This window comes from Piliocolobus tephrosceles, chromosome X (genome assembly GCF_002776525.5).
Source record: "Piliocolobus tephrosceles isolate RC106 chromosome X, ASM277652v3, whole genome shotgun sequence".
NCBI lineage: Eukaryota > Metazoa > Chordata > Mammalia > Primates > Cercopithecidae > Piliocolobus > Piliocolobus tephrosceles.
In genome coordinates this window covers 17,487,747-17,514,799 of record NC_045455.1, presented here as the reverse complement: position 1 = coordinate 17,514,799, position 27,053 = coordinate 17,487,747, and the positions used below count along the sequence as shown (strand labels likewise).

The 27,053-nt window shown below is 41.1% G+C and overlaps 1 protein-coding gene across 1 annotated transcript in view; it reads left to right on the top strand.

Moving 5' to 3' along the window:
* Positions 1 to 6,007: 6,007 nt before the first annotated feature.
* HS6ST3 (heparan sulfate 6-O-sulfotransferase 3) overlaps positions 6,008 to 27,053 on the top strand; it is a 742,727-nt gene continuing 721,681 nt past the window's right edge. The window contains exon 1 of the mRNA XM_023218047.2: positions 6,008 to 6,735. Within this exon, the coding sequence (XP_023073815.1) occupies positions 6,026 to 6,735 (710 nt within the window). The 5' untranslated portion in view covers positions 6,008 to 6,025. The remainder of the gene's footprint in view (positions 6,736 to 27,053) is intronic.

The following is a 27,053-nucleotide window of genomic DNA, read 5'->3' as shown; positions in this document are numbered from 1 at the left end:
CATCATTGGCTTCCATGCTAACAGGCCCTTGGGAAAAGGCCACAGAAGAGCTGAGGTGGCAGACAGAGGTAGCCTCGAAGTTCAGTGGAGGAAGATGTAGAGCATGTGGACATGACAGCCCAGATTCTAACAAGAGAGCAGAAGACCCAGCAGAAATCCAGGCTTGCACCTGGGACCAGGTAGGAATAACTGCACATGGAGGAGGTGAGAGGGACCAGCAGGAAAAGGAAACTCCCCTGCAGACCACAATTCCCTTAGCCAGTATGAAAGTGCTTAGCTCACTGTAGGAGAAGGCAAAGAGGAAGGGAAGGGGAGAAACACAAATTTGACTGTTTATTCCAAAGATACAGAGGTTAACTCAGAAGTGGCTGAATTGATGTAAGTTGAATGCTTCTCATTTCTCTCTGTCTCAGGCAATAGAATCTTAAAGGCAAAGTCTCATTTTGTTATTTGAAAATGAAAGAAGTGAAATCTTTCCATACCAGGCCTGCGGACTCACTTCTGTAAATTATTTTCCCCACCATTGCCAGCCTAGCCTAAGTCCCCATCATCTCTTGCCTGGAGAACAACAGTCACTTCCTAACTGATTTCCCTGCTTTCTCTTTTGTCTTTCCTAATCCATTCTTCATGGAACCCAGTGAACTTTTAGTATCAATCAGTCCTGTCATGTCCTCAATGACTACTTTGCACCCACTATCATGGCTCTGACTCCAAACCTCCCTCTCTGTTGTTTCTCTATCATTTGTCTGTCTGAAGCGCCCTAAACTCTTTTCTGTTCCAGATCTTTGTGCTTATTGTTCTGCTTAGAAAGCTCTTCTCCAGGATGTCTGGCATGGCTGTACCATTCTAATCTTTCAGGACTTAGCCCCTTTGCCTCTATGTAACAACAGTCTTTTCTGACCCTCCAGGGGAAAGGCCTGCCCCATTCCCTCCACCCTGCCATGAATTCTTTGTCATATTACCCCGCTATGTCCCCTCATAGCACTTGTAATTATCTCAGTTGACATCCCTTTTGATGACAACTCTGTCCTTCCAGTTGTTTAGGCCCCAAACTTTGGCATCATCCTTGACTCCTCTCTTTTTCTTTTACCCCACATTCAATCTGTCTGGAAACTCTGATGGCTCTGTCTGGAAAATGCAGGCAGTCTGATCTCTTCCGACCACCTCTGCAACTACCCTGTCTTGGTCTGGGCCACCATCAATCTCACCCGATTACTGGAATAGCCATTTAACCAGTTTTCCTGCTTCTGTGTTTTCCCTTTTACAGTTGACTCGCAATAAAACACTCAAAACGATCCCTTTTAAAACTGTTCAAATCTTCCAGTGGCTCCTCATTTCTCAGAGTCAAATTCTCACAATGGCCCACAAGGCCTGACATAACCTTCCTTCCACTGTCTCTCTGACTTCTTCCTTACTGTTTTACCCTGCTGGAATTCAAATTTTTGAGGGTAAAAATTATTGTCTTTATTGTTCATCAGTGTATCTCAAATACCTAAAACTACATGGCATACAGCAAGGGCTCAATATATATCTTTGAATCGAATGAATGAATCTTGCTTACTTCTTTATAATGTATTTTTCCACTGTTAGACTATAAGTTACATGAGGACGGGATCCTTATTTTTGTTTAATAGCATATCTAAAGCATTCAGAAGAGTATACAGTGCATAGTAAATGCTCAACAAGTCCTTTTCAAAGAAATAAAAGAATATCTATTGGGAAAAGATTAGTGCATCTACTTACCCTATACTGAGTTAATGAATACCTTATACATACAGATGGTTTCCATTCATCCTTATAGGCAACTATCTATGGTGGATGTTATACAATAAGGCAAAGAATGAACTGTTCAGATAAATAGAACTTTATGGGAAGTGGTATGTAGGGTCATGGTTGCCCCAAAGTTACAATAATGTAGTGAACCGGACTATATCACAACCAGTATATATCCCAATTCTCTCTGCCATTGGTTCTAAGTATGTGGGCTCTGTCTGCTTAACTTCCTGAGGAAAAAGAAAGCTGTCACTTTGCTGGTTATTTGCAAAACTGCTTACCCCAGGGGCTTTTGTGGGGAGAAAGATTGTTTACAAAACTGAAAAACAGAAGTCATTTCAGTATATAAGAGCACTTTCTATTCTTGTAGGAGAGAGTCATGCTGCCAATGACTTACATTATCTGTTTTGTTTTCATCTCTACGGAAGGGCATTCACATCTCTCTTCCTCTGTACAAACGTACGGGATCCAAAACTATTCTCTGTGATCGTTTGGATTGTTAATCTCGCCAGGGTTTCTTCAACATTCTCAAGGCAGTTTCTGGCACCAAAGGGAAAATGGAGAAGTTGAGATGCAATTTTATTTCCCAATTGAACTTGATTAAATGGAGACCGTTCTAATCAAAAGTTTGAATCCTGGGGGAGTGCGATATTGGTAACAGGTTTGAGAATATTGCAGAAGAACAGGCAGGAAGGATAATAAAGTCAAGGCAGAGAAAGAATCAGGCAAGGAAATAATTGTAGTAAAGCTTATTAAGGCATAAAATTAGGTGAACAAATTGTTTCACAGATAGTGTTAAGCTCATTGCTAGACTGGCAAAGGAAGTGGAAGAAAGCTCTTTGAAAACGTTATTTTTATTATTTTAATAATTTGTGTAGGAATCGTAGTAGCTGCAATCTGTTAGGGAGAAACAATTGCCAGCTGGTGTCATCGTGGAGTAACTATAGTAGGCTGAATGCAAGTATGTTTTGCCTTTTTACCTAGAGAGCATTCAATTTTAGAAAGTTTCTATTCATTTTTGCCTGAATGTGAGGTCTGCCCTTATAGATAAGGAAGCCTGTTTATTGTGTGATTTAAGAGCTTTGATTAGGTTCACACCAAGTTCTACAACTGTAATAGGCAGACCACACCTGGGAGAGACTGTATTTACATGACCAAAGTTACCTATTATTAAAAAATGAATTTTTGAGTACATGCCTAAATTGTCTGTGTTATTGCCTTGATTCTATGCATTGTTTTCCTTGTGGTTACCTCAAGGAAATGGTGTCACTTCAATAGCTATTTTACTGAAAACAAAACGAGATTTTCAGGGATAATGTTCTTTGGAAAGTGTTAAAGGCACACTTATTTATGGAAATACACATTTTCTTAGCAATGTAGCTGCTGTATGTTTGTTGTACATTTTATTTTTACAATTCTCCTAAGTGATTTATTTTAACAATTATACAATCATTTTACGATTGTTATTGTTATTTTTCCCTCTTTCTTGAAACTAATAGACTAAGTGACAAAATACTGCAGGATGTAGAATTGCTCAGCTTTGCCTATAAAGTCAGGAGGAGAGGGAACATAATTTAATTATTCTACTGCAATTCTGTTGTCTCTTCCTGCCTCTTGACTCAAATGGTCTCAAGAGGGGACAGAAGAAATTATGGGCTCTGTTGTTGATGTTTGTTGAACTTCTTCAGTGAATGTGTTTTAGGGATGTTAGCGGTTTCTAATTTCGCTTTGCTTTCACTTAAGCTTTCCTTGCTTCAGTTTCCTCATCTCTGAAATGGGATATTATACTTCTTTTATCTCCTTAGAGTGTTGTTCTGAGAAGCAAATGAAGTAATGGCTAGGAGAGTGATTTCCACTCTACAAATTACCACTAGTATTATGGTTATCCATTTTGGTAGCTAATAAGGTGATGTTTATCCATGTGATATCAAGCAATTTTACAGGAAATGAGAAGCTTCTTCGATAGGGTGATATAAAAAGGTATAATGATGTTTTACTTAGCTAAAGCAGAGGTATGTGTATATGAACCAGACACATTCAGAAAATAATTGTTGGGTGTTATTGGTGTTTGTTTTATCACAATTTCTTGCTGTGGAGTGAGGTGTGATGCCATTAATAGGATTTCAAACTTAGGTGAGAGAAAAAGAAAATATAATCAAAAAAGCTTTAAAGAAGCTGATTCATCTCACCCAACACCTTTTCTGCTAATATAAGCTCCTACATATTAGGAAAGGCACGGGTTGGAGTTGTTTTTAGAGTTGAAAACAGGAAAGAAAGCAGAATAGGGAAGTTTTTTTGAGAAGAATTCCACCTGTCTAAACAATGAAAATAGTATCCTATGGGCAAGCTTTAGCTTCCTTGAAAGAGCTCTGGATCTTCACTGATGGTTGCAGAGGGGACACCCTGATAAACAGATGACATCGGCAGAGCGTCTCGGAAAGAAACAAGTGCATGCTATGAAATATTGTAGCACATCTGTGGAATACCAGGTGGAGCAGACTGCAGCTGGTAGTGTAGCTGGGAGGGACACATTGGCCTGGGCCAGGGAATCACACTGCATCCTCCTCACCTTTAACATATTGCTACTGTCCACTCGGAAAATAGGTCGAGCAGGTCTAGGGAATGTGGTAGGGCAGTTACAACAATTTGATGGTATATCTTTTCACTATCTGAAAAACAGAAGTTGTTACAGAGCAAAGATTTAGTTCTGGGGTAACACTAAATGCAGTATCTAGATGTTTGAAAAATAAAGTTTCCAAAAACATCTGTATACAAATTAGGGCTTATGAAATATAGGCAAGCATAAGTCTTATCTCCCACCATTGTTGGGAAGGAATAAATCTTGAACATTTAGGAGTTCAACGTCTATTAGTAGAATGATTTTTTTAGGAGGTGATCCCTAAACTTTTTATGTTCTAAGTACTGCATGGTTGAGGGCTGGACTGTCTAGTGCTGAAAGAAAGTGTGTGTTTAATATAGAGCCTGATACACAGTAGGTGCTTAATGGTTAATTGATGCTGGTTGAATACAGTTGTATAGTTGGACGACCAAGTTTGTTGTTCAGGGAGGACCAGCATAAAACTCGAGCACCAGTTAGAATGTCTTGGGTAGAAATTCACAGCAGTCTGGAGCCACGTTCCCCTGCCGAGAAGGGAGCTGCCGACCCGTGTGAAGTCTGGTCTAGGTGAGTCTTCCCGGGAGTGTGCAGGTGTTATTCCCGCAAATAAGGCCAGCCACTACCAGACGGAGAAGCTGCCCATTTTAAGGTCTGAGATCAGCGCCAGCGACGCTTACCTCGGGGCCTCTTCACGCCCCACCTTTGCCTTTCTGCCAAATCTCTCCTCGCTCCAGGCCGAAGGGATTCCCACCCCCAGCTGCCTCATCCGAGCCCCGCGGAGCAGCGGACTCCTCCCCTGGAAACTCCTCCGGGGCTGGGGAAGGATTCGGCGCATGCTCCGTACCTAGGGCAGGTTTTTGCTGCGGGTAGCAGGGCTCCTGTCACACCGGCTGGCGGGTTGTGGCGGTGCCAGCCTGTGTGTGCCAGTGTGTCTGCGTGCCTGCGCCTGGGCGGACAGCCCGGAGCGGCAGTGCGACTCGCCGGGAGAGGCGTCTCAGCAGAGGCGCCTCGCCCGCTGCCGCTGCGCTGCGGGGGCCGCTCTGCAAACTTGAGGCGAGCGCCGTCAGCCCTCGCGGCTCCAGAGCCCGGCGACCTGCCGGCAAAGGCGCCGGGCGCGCGTGCCGGGCGCGGTGCCGCGGCCGGCCGGGGCAGCGGGACCGGGCCGCGCCTTCGCCCTTGGCCGGCGCCCTGGCGAGCCTCATGCAGCTCCAGCGCTCGCGGCCGCAGCTCCCCGGCTCCCCGGCTGCGCGCTGCAGGTCCAGGACCCGAACCGCGCTCCCCAGCGCCTGAGCGCCCGCAAGCCGCCGGCGGGATGCCGCGCGTCGTCTGAGAGCGCCGCGCCGGGGCGGGAGCAGGAAGCGGGCTGGCCCGGGCGCCCCCGGGAGCGCAGGGCGCCCCACGCCGCAGCCGCAGCCGAGCGCGCCGGCGCCCGCCTCCCCCGCCCGGCTCGCAGGCCCCGGCTCCGCCAGCCCCAAGGGCCGCGGGGCCGCCAGCCAGCCGCACGCCTCGGCGTCAGGGGCATGGAGGAACGGCGGGCTCCGAGCCGCGCCCCGGAGTCCCCGAAACTTCCGAGCGGGCGCCCGTCCGCCCTGCCGCCGCCGCCGCCGCTTCGCCTGACGGCCTGAGAGCGGGACCATGGATGAAAGGTTCAACAAGTGGCTGCTGACGCCGGTGCTCACTCTCCTCTTCGTGGTCATCATGTACCAGTACGTGTCCCCCTCCTGCACCAGCTCCTGCACCAACTTCGGGGAGCAGCCCCGCGCGGGGGAGGCCGGCCCGCCCGCAGTCCCGGGTCCCGCCCGCCGGGCTCAGGTGCCGCCCGAGGAGTGGGAGCGGCGGCCCCAGCTGCCCCCGCCGCCCCGGGGGCCCCCCGAGGGGCGTCGGGGGGCCGCGGCGCCAGAGGAGGAGGACGAGGAGCCCGGAGACCCCGGGGGGGAGGAGGAGGAGGAGGAGGAGGAAGACGAGCCGGACCCCGAGGCCCCGGAGAACGGCTCCCTGCCCCGGTTCGTACCGCGCTTCAACTTCACCCTGAAGGACCTGACCCGCTTTGTGGATTTCAACATCAAAGGGCGCGACGTGATCGTGTTCCTCCACATCCAGAAGACCGGGGGCACCACGTTCGGACGGCACCTGGTGAAGAACATCCGGCTGGAGCAGCCTTGTAGCTGCAAAGCCGGCCAGAAGAAGTGCACCTGCCACCGGCCTGGCAAGAAGGAGACGTGGCTCTTCTCCCGCTTCTCCACCGGCTGGAGCTGCGGGCTGCACGCCGACTGGACGGAGCTCACTAACTGCGTGCCGGCCATCATGGAGAAGAAGGACTGTCCCCGCAACCACAGCCACACCAGGTACTGTCCCCTGCCCCGTCTCTGTTCTTCCCCTCCCACCCCCATCCCGTCCCTCTTCTTCTGTCCTGACCCAGAGCGACCCCGCGCTCCCTGCCCCTGCCGATGCTTTCCTGGCGTCTTGGGCGGTTGGCGCCTTGGCTTTGGGGAGGGATGAGAGACGTCTGGATAGTGCCCAGGTCCTGAACTCATTCTTCCCCCAGTCCCCACCGCTTCCCGCCACCCCTCTGCCTTCACCCTCTAAGGTGTGCGGAGCCACCGTGTGGATCCTGCCTGGTGCCTATAGCACAGCCTGGCCTCCCTCCCAGTGGACGCTGGAAAAACGCCCTGAAATGGGGAGGGGATCGCAGTCTGGGTTAGACCAGCCTTGCAAAATTGTGAACTTAAGTTTTGGGAGTGCAAACCTAAACCCAGGAAAAGGAAGGGGGAGTAGAGAAGCAGGGCAGAAGTTTTCCAGGTATGGTGAAGCTGGAGACGAATATAATCCCTCTATAAGTGGCTTTTGGGTGGCAGGTCAGGAAACAGTCAATCCTCTTGGTGACACTTTGAAGATACACGTGCAAATTTCTGCTTTACCTCGATAGATAACTCTAATTCTGGAGATGGTCTTTGTTGCCCAGCAGTGCCAGGATTTGGACTCACCAGTCCTCAGAAAGATTTCCATGCTCTTCCTAGGCCATTGCATCAACTTATTCCAAAAGTACCTGTTAAATGCTTACAGGGTGCCTGACAGTGTGCTAGGTGGTAAGTGAGTATAAAGATAAAATAACATCCCTTGTTTTCAGGATGGAATGACATTCTTGATCCTCTGCCTCCTAGCCTTAAAAAACAGTAATACAGTGGAGAATTAGGAAAGTTAAAAATCTTAATAGCCAATGAAACTGCTTACATTATTAACATGCTTTGAGAGAGACATGGGCTTAAGAATTTGGTTGAAGGTTCTTTCTGCCCGTTGCAGTTTGAAGATTAATCTGACATGCTTGCTCAAGGATGAAAATATTAAAAGCTTGGAACATTAGTTCATTGAAGTTTTTATCTTAAAGGTTTCAAACAACTTGGTATGAGGAAATAGGAATTTAAAAAGCTCAAGCTCATTATGTTGATAGCACAGATAGCTTTTACATTTGACGTTATAGAAAAGCTTCATTTACTGGAAGCTACCCAGATTCTGGAATTCACCACTACTGAAGCATCTAATTCTACTTCATTTCTCCAAGAATGAGCGAAATTTCATTATGGGATTTTTTACTCTGGCAGTTTTTCAAATACTTTCCCTCCTCCCTGCTCCTTTTCCTGTTTCATGCACATTGGTTAGAATAAGAAACTGGATTTGGAATGAGGGCATTAGGTTCTTCCCTTAGTATATTTTACAGATCCTTTGCTTTTAAATATTTTTAATAGTGTATTACTTTAGATCCTGCCACTCTCTTTTAGCTTAAAACAGTTTTTCAGTTAAGTATTACTTCCAAACCTCCTAACACATAACATGATTACTTCAGTGAGACACAATTTCTGCTACATTTCATCCAACCTTGTACTCCATTTAGATTAATTACTGATTGACCCCAAAGAGTTTGCTAGACTGCTTCCCAGCTTCCATTTCACTAAAACTGGAGTCTTATTGATTATCACATAGAAAACTCTTCAGTAGGGGCTGGCATTATTTTTGTCCCATGTACTTAAAAGTCTTAGTAAATAGATGAAGATTTTAGAGGACTTAGAGGAGGATGTGGAATCTAAAAATAATTTGTGCTTAGTGATGAATAATGCTACTATAGACCCTGAATAGGTGACAAGCAGTAAGGTCTCACTTCTATAGGAAATACTTAATGTCTCTTTATTCTGTGACATAGGAAAACTCCACCGTGACTGTTTAAACATATGATTTCTAGTGTATGATCAAATTATTTTCTTTGTTTAGTAATGGAGCATAAACATTCATTTCTCTCTGAATCACAAGTTAGCAGACAATTAGTCACCCTGTTCTGGTTTCCTTTTCTTTCTTAGAAAAAACATTTTTGGTAGTATCTTGTTTTTACCTCATTTTATAATCCTTCTTTATTTTCCTTCCCACCCTCTCTGTCTTCCCAGTAATTCTCAATTACTTCCTTGCTCTAGATACTGTAGGAGGGAATAGTTGTGGCATATGTGAAGTGCCCTGCATCAAAAGCTATAGGGAAAAAGTTGAAAGGATGTTAACAGTAGCATCTCTCTAGCAGAGAAGATTGAATTAGTTGTCTGTCATTGTAATGTGTGTGTACAGCATTCTACAGGCAACTAGATTAGCCTGGATAATGGAGGGTACATTTTCACAATGCAAAATGGCAGATAATCTATTGGTACATAATGGAAACAAGGTTCTACTTCAAATAGGGCTGACTCTAAGCAAAATTCTTAAGCAGATCTTGTTGATTTCGGTTCCCTAGTCTTTCTGCTTTTGGTCCCCGCCAAGCGTCTCCTCCCAATTTCACTCAGAGATGAATGCCCTTAAGGATCACATAATGGGTAAGAGTAAGGATTCTGGAATCAGATAAATATGGCTCTTGTACTTACTAGCTGTGTACCCAGGAGTAAGTTACTCTGTCTGAGTCTCAGTTTCTTCACTTTTAAAGTGTAGATAATAATTAGTATGGCCATTATATTATAGGGGTGTTGTGAGAACTAGATGAATCAATGTGTGCAAAATGCTTAGCATAGTATATATGCATAGTATAATATGCTGGCATATCGTACTTACTATGTGGATATATAGTAATAGTGCAATATCAGTTGTTAATTGCAATAATAGGTTCCCTATTCAAGGCTTTCTTCCTAAAAAACCATGAGGTCAGTTTGTTAGAGAAGCTCTGTATAAATGAGTCACCTTACAGAGATACCATTTATGATTACTTATACTCAGCATCCTAGGTTGCAAACTTAAACAATAAGTTGAAAATTATGGACATTTGGTCATCAGTCTTTGTAGGAGAGAAAGTGGGAACAAAGTTGGGGGCACACAATATAATTGGATATACATTCCTTTGGTAACACAAAAAACTATCTGGAATGGTGAGAGGGGAGGTGAGAACATCTAGGACTGAAGGCAGAAGAAGGAAGCCACCTCTGAAGAGAAATCCATGGCAAACCTGAAGGGGCCATCATATGGATTATGTGGGCCATGAAGGGGCAGGACCTTGGGCTGGTGGTTTGAATGCAGCACAGAGGTAACTTCTGACCACAGAAACTGGTTGGAATAGGATGATGGCATATCGGAATGACCTCTTTTATCATATCACTGATGGTTTCTTCCCATTATTTTTGTGTTCCTTTTCCCCCCAGTTACTTTTTTTTTTTTTTTTTGGCAGGTTATTCTTTCTCACTCTCTTTATGTTTCCTTCTTTATTACTGTATACCCATTTATCTGCATGTCCAAAGCCTTAAAAGACTCCTTTTTAGCATTCTTGAGTATGTATAGAATCATAGCATTTTATGGCTAAAAAGGACTGAAGAGAGAATCTAGTCCCACATTTTTCACGGGGAATGTAACCATAAAAAGGTGAAATGACATACCTAAGGTTTCTTGAAGGAATTCATGTCTCCATTTTCATTATTTATATTCAATGTTTTGCTTACTATATATCTTCTGTTTACTATGGAAAGTGTAGTGGAGTGTGCCTTAAGCACCTACTTACTATGTGCTGGGCACTACGATAGTTCTGGGAATTACGTTTTAAACACTGGCAGCCCTGTGTAGCCTAGGCTTCATCTTTGGTAAGTGAGTATCACTCCCATTCTTAAATAATGATGTAAAGATATTCTAGCTGCATCATTTGGTAAGATAGGATGGCAATTTTTCTCTTTTATGACCTGTATTCCATTAGTTTTGTTAGAATAGTTTGAACCCTGTGGATGTTGTATTAAATAGGACCTTCTGTGTTGCAAGTTATACAAACCTAACTCAAAACTTATTTCAGCCAGAGGGGAATTATTGGCTAACCCAGTCACACCACAGGAAGGTGGGGGAGAGGTGGTTTCAGGAATGACTGGAACCGGAGATCTGGGGTCTTTCTTCCCATACTCCTTTGCATATTGATCTCATTCTGTCAAATTGGCCAATTCCATAAGGTGGGCAAATGCTCTTCTTATCTCATAGCTCCACAAGCCGAGAGGGAAGCAGGCCTTCTCTGAGTTCCAGTTTGAAATATTTGGGAATGACTCTGATTAGCCCAGCTTGGAACTTGTGACTATTCTTTCAGTCAATCATTGTGGCCAGGGAGAGAGATAAGGTTATCTGACTCACCTTGTATCACAGAACCATTTATATGACTGGTGTGTGTGTGTGTGTGTGTGTGTGTGTGTGTGTGTATGTGTGTATGTGTGTTATTAGGAGGAAGAGGAGCTACCATAGATACAGCTCCTGGATGGACCACTGGATTCTGGACAACCCCTCCAACTGTGTAAACTGTAGATGCAAATACATGAGAAATAAATGAACCTTCAGATCTCTCTCTCTCTTTTTTTTTTGTATTCCACGTAGGAAAAATTTTAAGTCAAACTGCAACTTGAATTTATTTGCAGCATCTGGAAACCATGTCATATGAGAATTAATTGAAAGAATGTGTAATATTTAATATGGAGATGAGAAAAAGAAGGAGAGACATAAAAGCTGCCTTCAAATAGTAAAAGGAATGAGACGTGGAAGGTGAGGGAGACTTGTTCTGTGTTGCTCCAAGGGGTAGAACTAGGATAAGAAGTGATAGGATTTCAACTCAGAGTAAGAAAGAACTTAATAAAATGTATAACTGTGTAAAAAGAGCATGAACTCTTTGGTGCTCACTCTCAGTAAAAACTCTATGAATGTCTGGTTAACTACTGATGTTGTGAAAGGAATTTCTTCTTGGGGAAAGGCTTAGCCTGGATGGCCTTTTATTTTAAGTTTTGTTAGTTCTAATCTAAGCTGAGTGGAGGGTATCTCCTCTTTCCTACCCTATGCATAGAAAAAAAAAAAAAAAGGATTATAAGTGAACTAGTCCTCTAGCATTTGTAAATATTTCTACCAAGGAAACTTTTTGTGAAGTCTGATGGTATAGACTGTTTTACACATTCAGGGCCAAAAGCAATAAATACACAGCAATACCTGTGTATTAGGTCGTCTGCTTCTTAATAATAAGTATAAAAAGATAAGATGAGAAAATATAACACAACTTGCCACAAAAACCAGAACCACTTTGAAACATTATCTGGTTATTGCTTTTCCTTTAGACAGCAGGCTAAAATATATAAGGAGGTTACAGAGCTCTGTTTCAGAGACGAGACTATCATGGCCTGAACTGCTTTCTAAAGCATAAGCTGTTTGATGTCTCTTCTAATTAGAATTGTTGAACTGCCAAGAAGGTTAATTTTTACCATAAGGTTTTTGTAGTGAAACTAAAGAGCAGTGTAAAACTAAAGAGATATGAGATTGTTCTGTCTGTAGGCCATATCTACTGATTTATTCATTATAGGGTCTCCTAAAGTATTGCTCTGCTTCAAACCAACAATATTTGCTGTAAATCAGTAAGAGGTTAAATTAAACCCTTCCAGTTTTTTAAGTAGTGAAGACATGAATTGGAAGTAGTAAATGGTAATAGATGATTTATGCTTCTGCTTTCTTCTTGATGGTTTTTGATTGGGTTGATTTTAGAGAAATTGAAATGTTCTCATAATAGAAGTGAGGCCAATTTAGCTGCCAACAATGTAGATTTGCTTAATCTTAGACTCTTATATTATTATTCCCCAAAGCTAATTATTATCATCTCATTTTGACTAAAGACAATCAGAAGCTCATGGCATTTGAAAGTTATTTATGCTTGATAATGAGCTAAACAGTTTAATTGAGACTGGCAAATACTAATGTTATTTTAAGAGTCATGAAGTAAATTATTGGGCCAAGAAATAGGTTCAGTATGAAAACAATTAAATGGAAAATCCAAATTAATATTTTGTAGTAATCACTTATCTTGTTTTTGAGTTCGTTAGATTGTGGATATCATTTATAAATTCCCTGTTGATTTTAATTGGCCAAATTAATATTTTGTAGTAATCACTTATCTTGTTTTTGAGTTTGTTAGATTGTAGATATCATTTATGAATTCCCTGTTGGTTTTAATTAGCTAATACAACTTTGTTTAAATGATAGCTGAGCATTGGTGTATTGGGAAGAATAGTAAACATTTTCTAACTTGGACAGTGTTATTTGTTTTTATCTTCCTCTGGCAAATACAGTTGCTCAGTAAGACACATGTAAAGTGCCCAGCACAGAGATTCATTTATAGAAGATTCTTAATAAATGTCAGCTTTTAGATTACCTTGAAGAGATATCAGCATAACTTGACAAGATTGTGTTATTTAAAAGATGGAATTATCAAAAGTTTTGTATCATGACTCTGTTATTTCAGGTGCAAATTCTAATTATTAGTGGTTGCCTTCCATAATTAGCAAGGTGGCCACTCCCCAGATTCTCTAGAACAGAAGTAAAAGTAAATATGGAGACCAGAGCTTATTGGACTTATTGGACTATTGGACTTACTGGACTATTTGAGGAGGTTTATCCTATTAGACTGTATGCCACACATCAGAAATTCATTTGTTTACTGACAGATGCATTTGACTCTTGAAAAGGTTAATGTAATCATTCATTTGTGCTTTAGAAAAAAAATCACCCTAAACTGAGATGTGAACTCTGATGTTGGGTGAGAGGATGAGAGAGGTATTTATTAATATAACCTCTGGTTAATACAGATGTTAGATTACTACTGGTCAAAGCCAGGTCGCTGAAGGTGATGGTGGTTGGAGATTGTAATATTGGAGAACAATAGGAAGAGATGATGAATTAGGAAAAAGACTTCAAGAGAGATTGGAGGAAAACAATGACAAATTTATCAGCCACTGAAAATCATGCGAGTGCTTGATTTGTGAATGTAATTGGGGTAATGTTTAAAGACATGGACCCTGGCCAGGCATGGTAGCTCACACCTGTAATCCCAGCACTTTGGGAGGTCAGAAATAGGTGGGTCTCTTGAGCTCAGGAGTTCGAGACCAGCTTGGGCAACAAAGTGAAACCCAATCTCTAAAAATAAATTAATTAAAATAAAATAATAAAATAAAATAAAATAAAATAAAAGCATGGACTCTGAAGTCAAACTTCCTGGATCTTAATCTGATTCAGTCACGTTCTCTCATGTGGCCCTGGGTTAAGTCAATTATCTGCTCTGCGCTTCAGTTTCCTTCTCTGGAAACTGTCTGTAAGAAGAGCACTATCTCATGGTGAGCCTAGGACAAAGCCTGACACATAGTAAGGAAATCATGAAAGAGTCAGCTATTATTATTTTCTCCTGAGACTCATCACATGCATATATGTTTGTTGTTATTGTTGTTGTTTTTGAGACCGAGTCTTGCTCTGTCACCCAGGCTGGAGTGCGGTGGCAAGCTCTTGGCTCACTGCAACCTCCACCTCCCAGGTTCAAGCAATTCTCCTGCCTCAGCCTCCCCAGTAGCTGGAATTAAAGGCACCCACCACCATGCCCGCCTAGTTTTCGTATTTTTAGTGGACACAGGTTTTCACTATGTTGGCCAGGCTGGTCTTGACCTCCTGACCTCAGGTGATCCGCTTGTCTTGGCCTCCCAAAGTGCTGGGATTACAGGTGTGAGCCACCACACCCCACCACATATATGTTGTTTTTGTGTAAAAATAAAATGATAATTAAACCTGTACCATCTTTTTTGAATTTGGAACTTCTCCTCCTGAATAGCGTAAAAATGAATTTTCAAGCTGTGATGCAAAAGCGAAGCCATAAATTATAAAGTCAATGTTAATTCTTAGGATGCTGTGGATATTCACTGGGTACTCAGTCCAAGAATGGAAACTTGCAGTCTTTTTTCCCCCCAGCATATAGTTTTATTTTTTATGGGGAATTAATGAAACAGCAATAAAAATGTTTAAACATATACAATTAAATTCATACATGATGCAATCCTGCAGTGAAATTGAATTAGTTGCCTGTGGGCACATAAATATTTGTAGTTCATTCCTATTATTAATATCTTACCATGCTTTTATTGGTAAGTACTATGTCATTTGTTTTCAGAACCTTACATTTGACATTGTGTATTTATGTTTGCTCCTGCTTTCTAGTTTCTTTATAAACATCAAAGGGTATAAATGCTAATCACCTCGATGTCCTTGGTATTTATTTATTAGATTTACAGAGTATTTCTTCCAAATAATTAAAGGCTCTGGATATTTAAGTGTAAACCTGAGAGATGGCATCTATATTTTGTGGACTCTAGGAACATGGAGAATTTTATGAGTTTACTTCAAATGTGAAAACATAGACCTAGAAAGAAGAGCAAATGTGGTTTTAAAGACAGACATGTGTAACTTAATGTGTGTCTGTAAATCTGAAGGTGAGAGCCCCATGTATAGTAAAGAACAAGGTGACATGCCAAGAAAGAGATAACAGACAGTGATCATGTAAAGTGTAAATTGGAAGAATGATACAAAGGAGGGAGAGAAGAAGAACAAAAACAGTCAAGGTAAACAATGAAATCCTAAAATATCTGAATCAGAAAGAAGGTAATATTGAACGTAGAAGACAGAAATTTATCTGGTATGCAATGGTTTGTCTCATTAGTGCAGTTATGGGAAGTAATCCACTATCCAGAAGGCTATCTGATTTGGAGGGTGAGTGTATTTAAGTGCTACTAATGTATATTTATCTACTTATATGTTCTTTTTCTGAATCATGCTGCTGTTTTAAAGTATTGGTAGCTTTACAGGTCCTGGCAGCAAGCAGAGGCACACTTCGGGATTTCAAAGGAAGTAGTTTGAGAGGTAGGAACAGGATAGGGAAACAAATATTGGACCTCAAGGTACCGTGCAACCAGTAACAAGAGGAAACTGTTAACCCCATTGGATGTGAAGAGGCAAAAGGAGAGAGCTGTGTTATCAGTATTCTTTGCCTGCTGGAGGCTGATAGGAGCCCCAGTTTCAGTAGTAGGAGAGAGCAGAAGGAGAAACTTCTGGATAGGAGTTTGCAGAAAGCAGCCACTGCTAGAGCTATAGAGCAGAGGCCAAGAGAAAGGAGTGGCAGCGCTTTCTCCTCCCACCTGTCCATTTCCTCCTATTGTCTTCCACAGAGTGAATCCACTTAGAAGCTAAAGGGCAAGAGCGCTTGCTGATGCATCCGTGGCCTTCAGCAAGTCAGAGAAAGATGGAAAATAGATTTGGGGTCCAGGGATGGGAGGGATGAAAATGGAGACTAACTTGCACAGTGTCTAAAAAGAGTTGGAAATTTCTTCTAATTCAGTTTATGGATGCCCTGGTTGTGTCTACAAATGAGACCAAGAACAGATACCCCATATTTTAGTACCTGTACTGCATGTCTTCTGCATGGACCATTACTCTCCACCTAAAGAATGATGAGTACAGCAAAGGGCCGCTCTCCAAAGGAACAGTTACCACAGACAAAGTGACTTTTCGCCGAGTATTAAAAATAATGCTAATTTGGGTGTTTGTCATCTTAGTACCCCAGAATCATCTGATAATTGTGACAGATTTGGCCAGTTGTATCTATATTATGATGCACAGTAGACAACACATATTTTATGAATTTGAAGTTATATAACAATATTAGTTAAGGCATGACAAGTAGTTTGCAAAACTGACTGTAGTTTGCAAAAACCTCTTTGAGATGAGACCCTTTCTGCCGCTTAGATTTTCTTCTAAGAGCATTAAAATTCTCTAGAGTAATATTTGCAAGCTTTAAGTCTCTGAGGGTAATAGGTGAGGGAAGAAATACATTGTGTCATGTTTGAAACTATCCTCATATTTTTAGTTTTAATTTTAAAGGACTTTTGAAGCGGTATTTCCATATTTATTTTTGGGGAATGTGATATGTTGAAAGTACACATGCATGTACCTTTTGGTGCAAAATATTATGAAGAGCTTCTATATTAGATCCTAAAACTATTTACATGAAATTGGTATCTGACAAAACTTGACGCAAGAACCCTCAATTCACTGCTTGAATTCTGAGAGTCAAAGTGCCGTCAGCAAAACACTATTCAACATAGATATTTATAGATGACGAAATCCATATCCAATATCCTGTCTGTAGGTAGTATATTTACTGAGATTGGTACATATATGTCACGTTCATGTCTCCCTTCCAGAGAAGGGAATTTTGAGTTGCTGGGAACAATGTCATCCATGGAGAATATACCAACCTGAATCCTCTCTGTCATTGTACCTCCTTACACATAGCTGTCTTTTCTCTCCTCTCTCTCTTTCTCTCTTTCTCATGCACATACACCATTTTATGACATAGCTAGAGTCATCGATGGCCTGTCAACAAAAGGATCATTTTCAGGTCTTTGTCTCTGAGGCCACAAAAAAATTGCGTGAGGAATTGTTTTCTACTGGCTATGAAAGTTGTTAGTTCTAAGAACGTGCACTCTGTTGGTCTGAATTTAAGTCCAGTGAATTTAAAAATCCGGGAGAGGTATCAGAGAAGGTATTTTTTTTCCCCACACAGCTTCCTTGAGTTCCTTATTGTGCCTTCTGTATATTTGAGAAAAGAGGTGGACTAATGGATATTTCTATTTGTAATATTTCTATGAATAAACATTTCTGTCACTACTTTTATTGATAAATGTCAAAAGTACTTGTGTCTAAAAACTTCTCACAACATGAAGGAACCTATGTACATTGGAAGTATCCAATTTATTATCGGGTGCATTCTTAATTTAAAAATATTTGCTAGCTGGGCGTGGTGGTGGGGGCCTGTAGTCCCAGTTACTTGAGAGGCTGGGGCAGGAGAATCACTTGAACCCAGGAGGCAGAGGTTGCAGTGAGCCAATATTGGGCCACTGCACTCCAGCCTGGGTGACAGAATGAGACTGTCTCAAAAAAAAAAAAAAAAAAGAAAAAAAAATTGTGAACTCTCATGGACCATTCTTTGTCTTTTAAATTCAGCTTAGGCCTAAAATACCACTGCAGATAAATTCTTTGCTTTGAAGGTTTTATTCTCCAAGTTCCTTATGTGTGCTATAAAGAATAATTAATGTAATGAAAAAATCAATACTGTGTATAAATTATTTAGGCTTTACTATCATTGTAATTTTCTCTTCAACACCTATTGATCGGCAACAATTCATTTGTTAATTTCTTCCTAATAAGATATTCATTGTATTAGTTCTGTAGTAGTGCTGTCCCTGCACTTTCGCAAGCAAGTCATGAATTACTAATGATACATGGAACAAGTTAACTTACTAGTGAGCGGTATGAGATGGAAAATAGGCAAAGGGAGTAATTTGAAATGCAGTCCTATAGAAACACTGTGTAGGCGGACAACTGCTAATAATTCAGTGAGTATACTCTTGCAGGATATTAATTTGTACTTCAACATTTTATCGGTATGTGTTTTTTTCTTGGCATATATGTGTTTTCTTTTTAAAACTAATTTTAAAATCCAAGATTCTCTTTTTTGAGAAGCGGGGTGGAGGGGCTGGTTTTCCCTTACCATTTACGGTAGTGCCCCCAAAATGATGGTTATTAAATAATGTTTTGACAGTTGATAACAGAGTTATTTCAGAGTTTAGGAAAAATCTGAGACCTTTATGAAACCTAAAGAGAGATGAGTCTAAGAAGAAATCAAACTACCAAATTCATGGCAAAGAGAACTTGTGCACTGGATAATTAGGCAGAGTGGTATCCAAAAAAGAGCTCTAAATTTGTAATCAGGCAACCAGGGTTTGAATCTGGGCTTCCTCCCTTACTCCTTCACTTATTTATTATATCACTTCCTGCCAACATATCAGTTTCCTGAGCATGGTGAGTTTGTGGTCTCCTCTGCATCATCAGTGCCTAAAGTAGTGCCTGGTGCATAATGGCTGTCAAACAAATGTTGACTGAATAAATGGAAGAATGAAGCAAGCGTAAATAAAGTTATTAATTTATTAGACAATTTGGATAAGAATGTGTGCCCTGTATCCTGTGTTTTGGAGTTGTGGGGTGAGAAAATGACTATGAAGGCACTTCGTAAATTTTACAGTACTGTGCTATACAAATTTAAATTTATATTGACGTAAGAAGGCTTTTGATATAAAATGGAAAAGAAATGAAAGTTGGATTTTGAAAATGCAATGAATATGTAATTCAGCTTTTATAGAGCGTTTCAAAACACCGGAATGACAAAGATGAAGTTGAAAATATTCAAAATACACATTTAGCTCAACAACTTGTTAGAGTAATGAGCAGTTACTTTTAAAACAGGACATTCTATAACATAAATGACTTATCTAAGTGCATCAATCTTTCCCTTAGATCATCAGGAAACCTTTTTTCCTCCTAGGGATTTGGCATAGATCAAGGTTTGAAAGTTGTTGTTGTTGTTGTTATTGTTGTTTTCCATTGCTTTGCCCTTTTGAGAAAATTTAAATTTTGTGTTCATGACTGTATATAATAGAGATAAATTATAGCTACAGGTTAATATGTCCTGAAAGTGACCTGAGAATGTAATTTTTCTTCATTCAAGAAAATGAAGAAAATTTCTAATTTGAGAAAACTGTTGAATTGTTCTATACGTACTTGGTTTTGCAGTTAATTACAAAGAAAGCAAGAAGTTAGTTTAGAATAGAAAATAAAATCTTCCAGAATCTAAAGTTTGCATTGCCGTAAGATCTACTGGCAGAATAATATTTGTTTCTTAATGAGCTGGTTTTCATATGTGAAGCCTCGTACTGATCAGCTCCAGGATATGACAGATTTCCATGGCTGGAGATCTAGAATACATGAACTCCTGGGCTGGGGTAAGTCTTGGAGGAATGTCAGTAAGCTGATAGAAAACCCTAAGATTCACGTTGTGGTTTTCACGCTTTGACATTTGGGGCCTTGCTGACTCTGAAGGGACTGCCTTTCATAGGGTTAACTAATTCCTTGAGTTAGTAAATGACTCACCTTCCAGCGTACTTTTCATATGCAAACCAACCAATCTAGAGCCCACACCAGACAACTGCCTCAGGGCCTGCTGAAATGATTCCAACTGGCCAGTCCTAAACCTGCTTACCCTGTCTCACTGGTTTCTTTCCATGGAAACCACAATAAAGGCTCTTGGCCCTGTTTTCCCCTCTCCCTCTGCTTCCTGACTGACCCCGTGCTTCCCTTTGTGTCCCGGTGTGGTGTGGCTTGCCTCTCATTTCCAGGGATCTCCCAGGGAGCATGAAATCCTTCTTCCTTCATGATGGTTGTTTCTTTGTCTGCTTGTCTTACTGTACTAGACTAAAACAAATCCTGGGTATCCTTAAAACAGTTATCAAGATTGGAAAGAACATAATAATGTACAGGACAAATAATGTAATTATTTGCCCAGGACAAATAATGTAATTAGCCAAAGTCACAAAGGTGGGGGGAAAAAAAAGAGAGAAGAAAAAAAAAAAAAAGAAAGAAAAAAGAAAAGTGCAGAAGCCGGTGATCAGAGTACAGGTGCAAAGTCGGATTGAGACTAGACATAGGATCAGAGTAATTTGTGCTCTCACACCCAAGATGAGGATCGTGGATTGGTTTGAGAGATTGGAGTGGGATCAAGTCTCCAAGTCAAATGGTTTTAAGCTGTGGAAGGACATGGAAGTAGGAGGAGGGAGGGAGAGAAGGGAAGGGTTTACAGCTGTGAAACCCAGCAAAACCTGACACAGACAATTCCTTATAATTTAAGTAATGTTATAGACCAGGCACGGTGGCTTACGCTTGTAATGCCAGTACTTTGGGAGGCTGAGGCAGGCAGATCACTTGAGGTCAGGAGTTTGAGACCAGCCTGGCCAACATGGTGAAACCCTGTCTCTACTAAAAGTACAAAAATTATCCAGGCATTGTGGTGGGAGCCTGTAGTCCCAGCTAGGTGGAGGCCGAGCCAGGATAATCACTTGAGCCTGGGAGGCGGAAGTTACAGTGAGCTGAAATTGTGCCACTGCACTCCAGCCTGGGTGACAGAGTAAGAATCTGTCTTAAAAATAAAATAAAAATAAGTAATGTTATAAAACATTGAATGGTTGGCAAGAGAGATATAATACTGTTTAATTTTGAAATTATTTTCTTTCTGTTGCTAACTAGATTGATTGGTTCATTCATGCTTATATATAGCCCAATACCAGGCCCTGTGAAGAATACAAATTGAGTAGAGACTTGGTCCTTATGTACGTCATGGACAAAATGACTTGGAAATATTTACATCAAACATTTAAATTAATTCCTGGTATTGTAATCAGATTTATAAAAGTGCTGAAGAAGGCGTTTGCATGAATGAACAAGGCAGGCAATAAAGGGTTCGTATTAACTGAAGTGATGGGGTAATATTGGGTTGGTTGTAGAGCTGTATATAGAGGGCTCTGAAAATATGCTAGACTGAGGAAATTATTTTTGATTCAATGTGAAATTTGGAATTACTTTAAACTCTTAAATAGTAGTAGGTGTTAAAGTATTAATACATCCAGTAAATTCTTTGATACTCTTTCCTTCAAGAGGTGAAGCATCATGCATCCCTTCATGCCCAGTATTGGCTTTAATGACTTGATTCTAATGAATAGAGCACAACCAAAGAGGAGATGAGATGCCCCTTCTGAGTTTAGGTTATAAAAGGACTGTGGCTTTTGTTTCGGTGTACATGTTCTCTGTCTGTCTCTTGCTCTCTCGCTCTCCACTTACTCTGGGGAAAACTGTGTTCTCAGCAGCACTATAGAGAAACCTACTTGGCAAGAAGTTGAAACCTCCTTCCAACAGCAGTGTGAGTGAGCTTGGAAAAGGATCCTTCGGCCCCAGTCAGCTCTTTACAGACAGCAGCCTTGTGAGAGACCCTGAGCCAGATATGAACACTAACAAAAATGAAAAAACAAAGTAGGGTGATATTTTTAAGAAGATAGGAGACAGTCTGATCACAGAGCACAGGAAGTATCTCATCTATCTTCTTCCCTTTTTAACCAAAATGAAAGCAGTGTATTTGAGTACAGATACAGGATGGTTGGTGGAATTGATAGTTGAAAGATGAGATCGTTCTAATCTGATTACATCTCTTTTCTCTGTGAAGTACAAAGCAAGGTCATTAGCTGAGAGTCCTGAGGAAAGGGAAGGAATGTCGGAAATTTGAGAAGAGCAGAGATGTGAATAATTATCTTAGAAGTTGGGAAAACACATTTCCTAGGGAAGTAAGTTGTCTGGCAGTATTGAGTTCTGTTTTGAGATCTGTGATTATACATTTGAAATCAGTCCAGTTAGAATGGTTCTGTAATTTTCTTCAGTAACATTTAACTGTTCGGGTAGAGGAAAAATTACACAGTTAGGTTTTACCAGCACTGGCGTTTTACCCAGTGAGTAGCAAGGGAGTTATGGATATTTGCAAGGGAGCATTTTAGTGCCAGATCATGTCATTTAGGCTGGTTGGGAGATAAGCGAGGATATGAGGGTAGGTGATAGATAATAAGAAAAGTGGTAGGGTCAATATTATATATTAAGGTTGATGATAGTATGGAAGTTGTAGGAGTAGGAGTGCTGGAGAGTTGGTACAAGTGTGCTGGACTATAGGAGATAATGGTCAAAGAAAAGGGTATTTGAAATTGAGATGCTGTAGTGGAGACTATTCCTTGTATGGTCTCTATAAATGGCTGCCTGAGATGGGGCAGTGAGTGATCGTTGGAGCTAAGAAATTGGGAGAATGGTCGGGACAAGGTGTTGGATGGGTTATCCATGAGAATATTCATGTCAAAAATGATGATAAAAGTAGAGTTGGAGAGGAATGTAGAGTTGGACCTCCTGGTGCTGTAGATCAGGAGGTCCACAGTGCTAGCCCCAGGAGTGAAGGGTGACAGTGATATGACATGTGCTCCAGAAGACTGTGGGAATATAATTTTTCTTTCTTCCACGAGTCAGACTTCTAAGCTGTTCAGTATTGCAGGACTGTGGGAAGGAAAGGAATAAAGGGCAGAGAAGAGAGCAGAAAATACAAAATAAGAAAGATAGAAAAGAAGTAGCCACAGGAAGTTAAAGAAAGTATTAGAAGAACCTGAATCCTGCTCTGTAGAGAAGGGTAAAAAGCTTCTCATCCTTCAGTATCCCATCAGGTGCATGGGAACTCCAGGACAGTAAGGAGGTCACAGGGCAGCATTCCATGAAAAGTTAAATCTGTGACATCCACTCCTATCTCTATCTCTATCTCTATCTCTATCTCTATCTCTATCTCTATCTCTATCTCTATCTCTATCTATCTCTGTATCATCTGGATCTTTATATTATATCTATGTTTATATTTAACTCTATCATAGTCAACAAGAAATGGTTAAATTTTGTTCAGCATTCATTCTTTATCGGGGAGAAAGCAGAAGCATGGACAGTATTTGTAAAGTTGGCTATCTAAAGGCATTTTTAAATTTTAATCTTTGGTGAAGGACAGTTTTGTCACAAGCATTGTCAGATACATGAGATTTTCCAGTAGACAGATGACCTCACAGGGAATAGAGCCTGACTATTGGATGTGAGCTGGGCCCTAGTGTCTGGAAACCAACTATGACTCAGCAGATCATATGTCAGTGTGTGAGTAGATAGGTTTCTAGGAAATAGAGGTTTCTTGAGGAGGCAACTCACATTCATAAAAATGGGTTAGACTATTTGAAACCACTTGTGGTTTTGATGAGATGGGCTGGAAGAAGGAGACATTAGAGGACAATTATTACAGTTTCCAAAAGGTTATGCATTCCTTATGTGTGCAAGGGAACTCATTCACAGATTGGTCTGTGTATTGTCTAAAGCTTGATTCTCTCCACATTTAGAAAGCTACTTACATGTATCAGAATCTGATATCCATTTGTTCTGTTCTGGAGAAGTGTTAGAGAAAGTACAACAAGTTGCAGTGGTGTTAGTGACTTTGAGGTATCAGGGAAGTCAAAGGGGATGAAGGAAAGGCCTAGAAATGAAGATCCAAAAGTGGCCCAAGATAGCTGGGATACAAAGGTGCAGATGGTGAGCTGTGCACCTCCGTCAGTTGTTTATTAAGTCCTGACATCTAGTGTTCAGTAATATGGCATATCCTGGGCAACGTGAACCACTCTCTAAGCTATGATGTGAGCAGGTTGGAAGTGCTGGGTACTGGGCTGGGTATTGGAAATAAAAAGGTGAATCAGCTATTTTCTTTTTTCTCAATGAACTTATAATGGGCAGCCTTCAGTATGCAGTGAGGGATGTGCTGTGGTGTGGGCACAGAGCTGCAAAGCACAGAGGCAGAGCATAGCTGGAGTGGGAGAGGCTTCTGAATTAGTCCATTTTGTGTTGCTCTAAAGGAGTATGTGAGGCTGGATAATTTTAAAGAAGAGAAGTTTATTTGGCTCACAGTTCTTTCTGCTGGCTGTATAAGCATGGCACTAGCTTCTGCTTGGCTTCTGGTGAGACCTCAGGAAGCTTACAATTGTGGCAGAAGGCAAAGGGGGAGCAGGCACATCACATGGCAAGAGAGGGAGCAAGAGAAAGAGGAGGAGGTGCCAAGTTCCTTTAAACAACTAGCTCTCTTGTAAACTAACAGAGCGAGACTCACTCGTGACCATGCAGAGGACGCCAAGTCATTCATGAGGGACCCGTTCCCGTGACCCAGACACCTCCCTCCAGGCCCCACCTTGAACACAGGGGATCACATTTCAACATGAGATTTGGAGGGGACAGATATCCAAACTGTATCAGCCTTTTTGGAGGAAATGGTTTAATTATAAAGGGCCATCAGAATTCAGAATAAGGAGTGGTTAATTTTCCTTGAGGGGTATGGTGAAGACTTTAGAAGCAGTAATTCAGGCACTGTGCACAACTTTACCTTTTCAAGGAACTTTTCCCAGATCATTTGCTCACTGTTCTTCCCTCATTTATGTCCTGGTGTGTCTTGATGACATGCTGTTTGCTACACATTGACTAGTGTAAAGATGTAAGTGATTTATTATTAAAAATGTTAGAAGTACCATGGTTTATGAAAAATGCTTATTTTAAAAAATAAATTAAAATTCAAGTTGACCATGCAGGATCACTCCCATGTTCTATAATGCTTTCTTGAGTGAGATACAAAGGGGGTAGATTTACAGCGTGTCCTGAAGGAACAAGGTTGATTACTCCTTTTTTAGCATATATAATTAAAAACAGATGAACAATACTATTCAATTATCATATAACTTAATTACTTCTGAATGTGCATATTAAGGCACATAACCTTCTAAGGCTAACTGCCTACTTTTGAGGAGGACTGCAGAATTAAAATAAGACAGTTAAAAATATGAGTAAAACCAAAACCAATGGAAAGGAACAGAAAAATATGTGTGCCAGATATCTAGGTATAATTCCTTTTTGCAGTTAAAGAGGAACTTAAGCTTTTAATATCTTGGCTGCTAAGGCAAATAACTAAACAGAGAACCCTTGTCACTGGGTTAAATTTGTCTCAGAAAAAAAAAATTCCTTTTCTTCTGACCTCTGGAAGGAATTTTTTGCTTAAAGAGACATGCGATGACATCCTGGACAGTGTTTCCACAATAGTTTTGCAGAAGACACAGGAATATTCTCCAAAGGACTTTTTCCCGTCCACTGTATGAAACAAGAGATTTTGGTATATCAGCAGTAAGCAACTAGAGAATATAATGAAAAGATCTCATTCACTATAGTGACAAAGATATAAAATATGTGGGAATAAGCTTCATTAGGGATGACTGTGACCTACATAAAGAGAACTACAGATTTCATTGGAGATAAATTGAGGCTCGAATGAATAGACAAATGTTTTCTGAATGGAAGAAACCACATTGTAAAAATTTACAATTTATAAATTCAAGAAAAGAAATTACTAGTCCTTTTTTGACAAAATCATTCTAAAATGTTTTGGAAAAAAATAGGATACCCTCAGTATTCCTGAAGAAGAAAAGTGATGAGGTAGAGTTAGTCCCAGATATAAATCATGTTGGAAACAAAATTAAAACTACATCTCTGGATGCATAGCTCGAAGTATACATAAATAGGACAGAAAGCCCCAGAAATAGATACAATTATATTTATGAATTGAATGTGTGATATAGTAGTCCTTACAGAATGATAGGGAAAGGAATGCTCATTTAATAACCAGTTTCCCACAGTGTTTAGAAACACAGCAAACTCTTTTAGATCTGTATCACGTAATTCTGTAACAACCTGTGTCCCACATGAATTCAATAGTTAAAAAAAATAATATAAGCTTTGGGATAATGTAAAATTGGGCATACTTGCATTCCTTGGAAAAAATGAATGTTTCTAGTGTGTTAAGGGATAAAAGGAAGTACAAGGGAAAACATGAAAGATTTATCTATATTTAAATGGTGAAACAGGCCAGATGCAGTGGCTCACACCTATAATCCCAGTACTTTGGGAGACTGAGGCGGGCGGAATGCTCTAATCCAGGAGTTTGAGACCAGCTTGGGCAACATGATAAAAACCCATCTCTAAAATATATATATACATATATATGTGTATTTTAGCCCAGCTGGTGGTGTGCACTTATGGTCCCAGCTACTCAGGAGGCTGAGGTAGGAGAATCCCTTGAGCCTAAGAGTTGGAGGTTGCAGTGAGCTGAGATCACACCACTGCACTCCAGCCTGGGGGACAGAACAAGACTCTGTTTCACCAAACAAACAAATTGTAATGTAATGGGGAGCCCAGCAAGAAGACAGGAGGCAGATGAGAACGGAGGTAGGCTTTATTGGGCTAGCGCGAGAGGTTCACGGGTCCTCTAGGAGGAGGGCCCAGGAAGTCGCCCGCGGGGCAGTTATCAGGGGCCTTTTATAGGGTGAGGTAGGTGGAGTCTGTAGGTTTCGGTTTCCTGAGTTAGGTTTCGATTTCTGAGGAATGACGTGTCCAGGAGTTTGCGCAGAGCGGGGGGTTTTTGGCGGGCACGGGCTTTTTTCGCGCGCTAAAAGTCTTAGCAGGAAGTGAAGGGTGGGAAGTCCTAACAAAGGACCTGCCATATCGGGTGATACCACCATGTTGGGTCTAGGTTCCTGCCTAACACAAATAAATAGTGAAACATGTATAGTGAAGACAACATAACTTAAATAAAATGAAGAAGAGGAGGACAGGGTGGGGAGTGTCTGTGGGTTTGCGTTGGCAGGAATATCACAGACACACATTCCATGGTAGGATTAGTTGATGTTCCTAGTTTATTTAGTCAGGGATGCAGGGTTTTATTGGAGTGGGGAGGTAACATAGAGCAGGAGCAGATGTGGATTCCTACAGCTCTCTTCTGTCTTGGAGACTTCCAGTTTGGTAA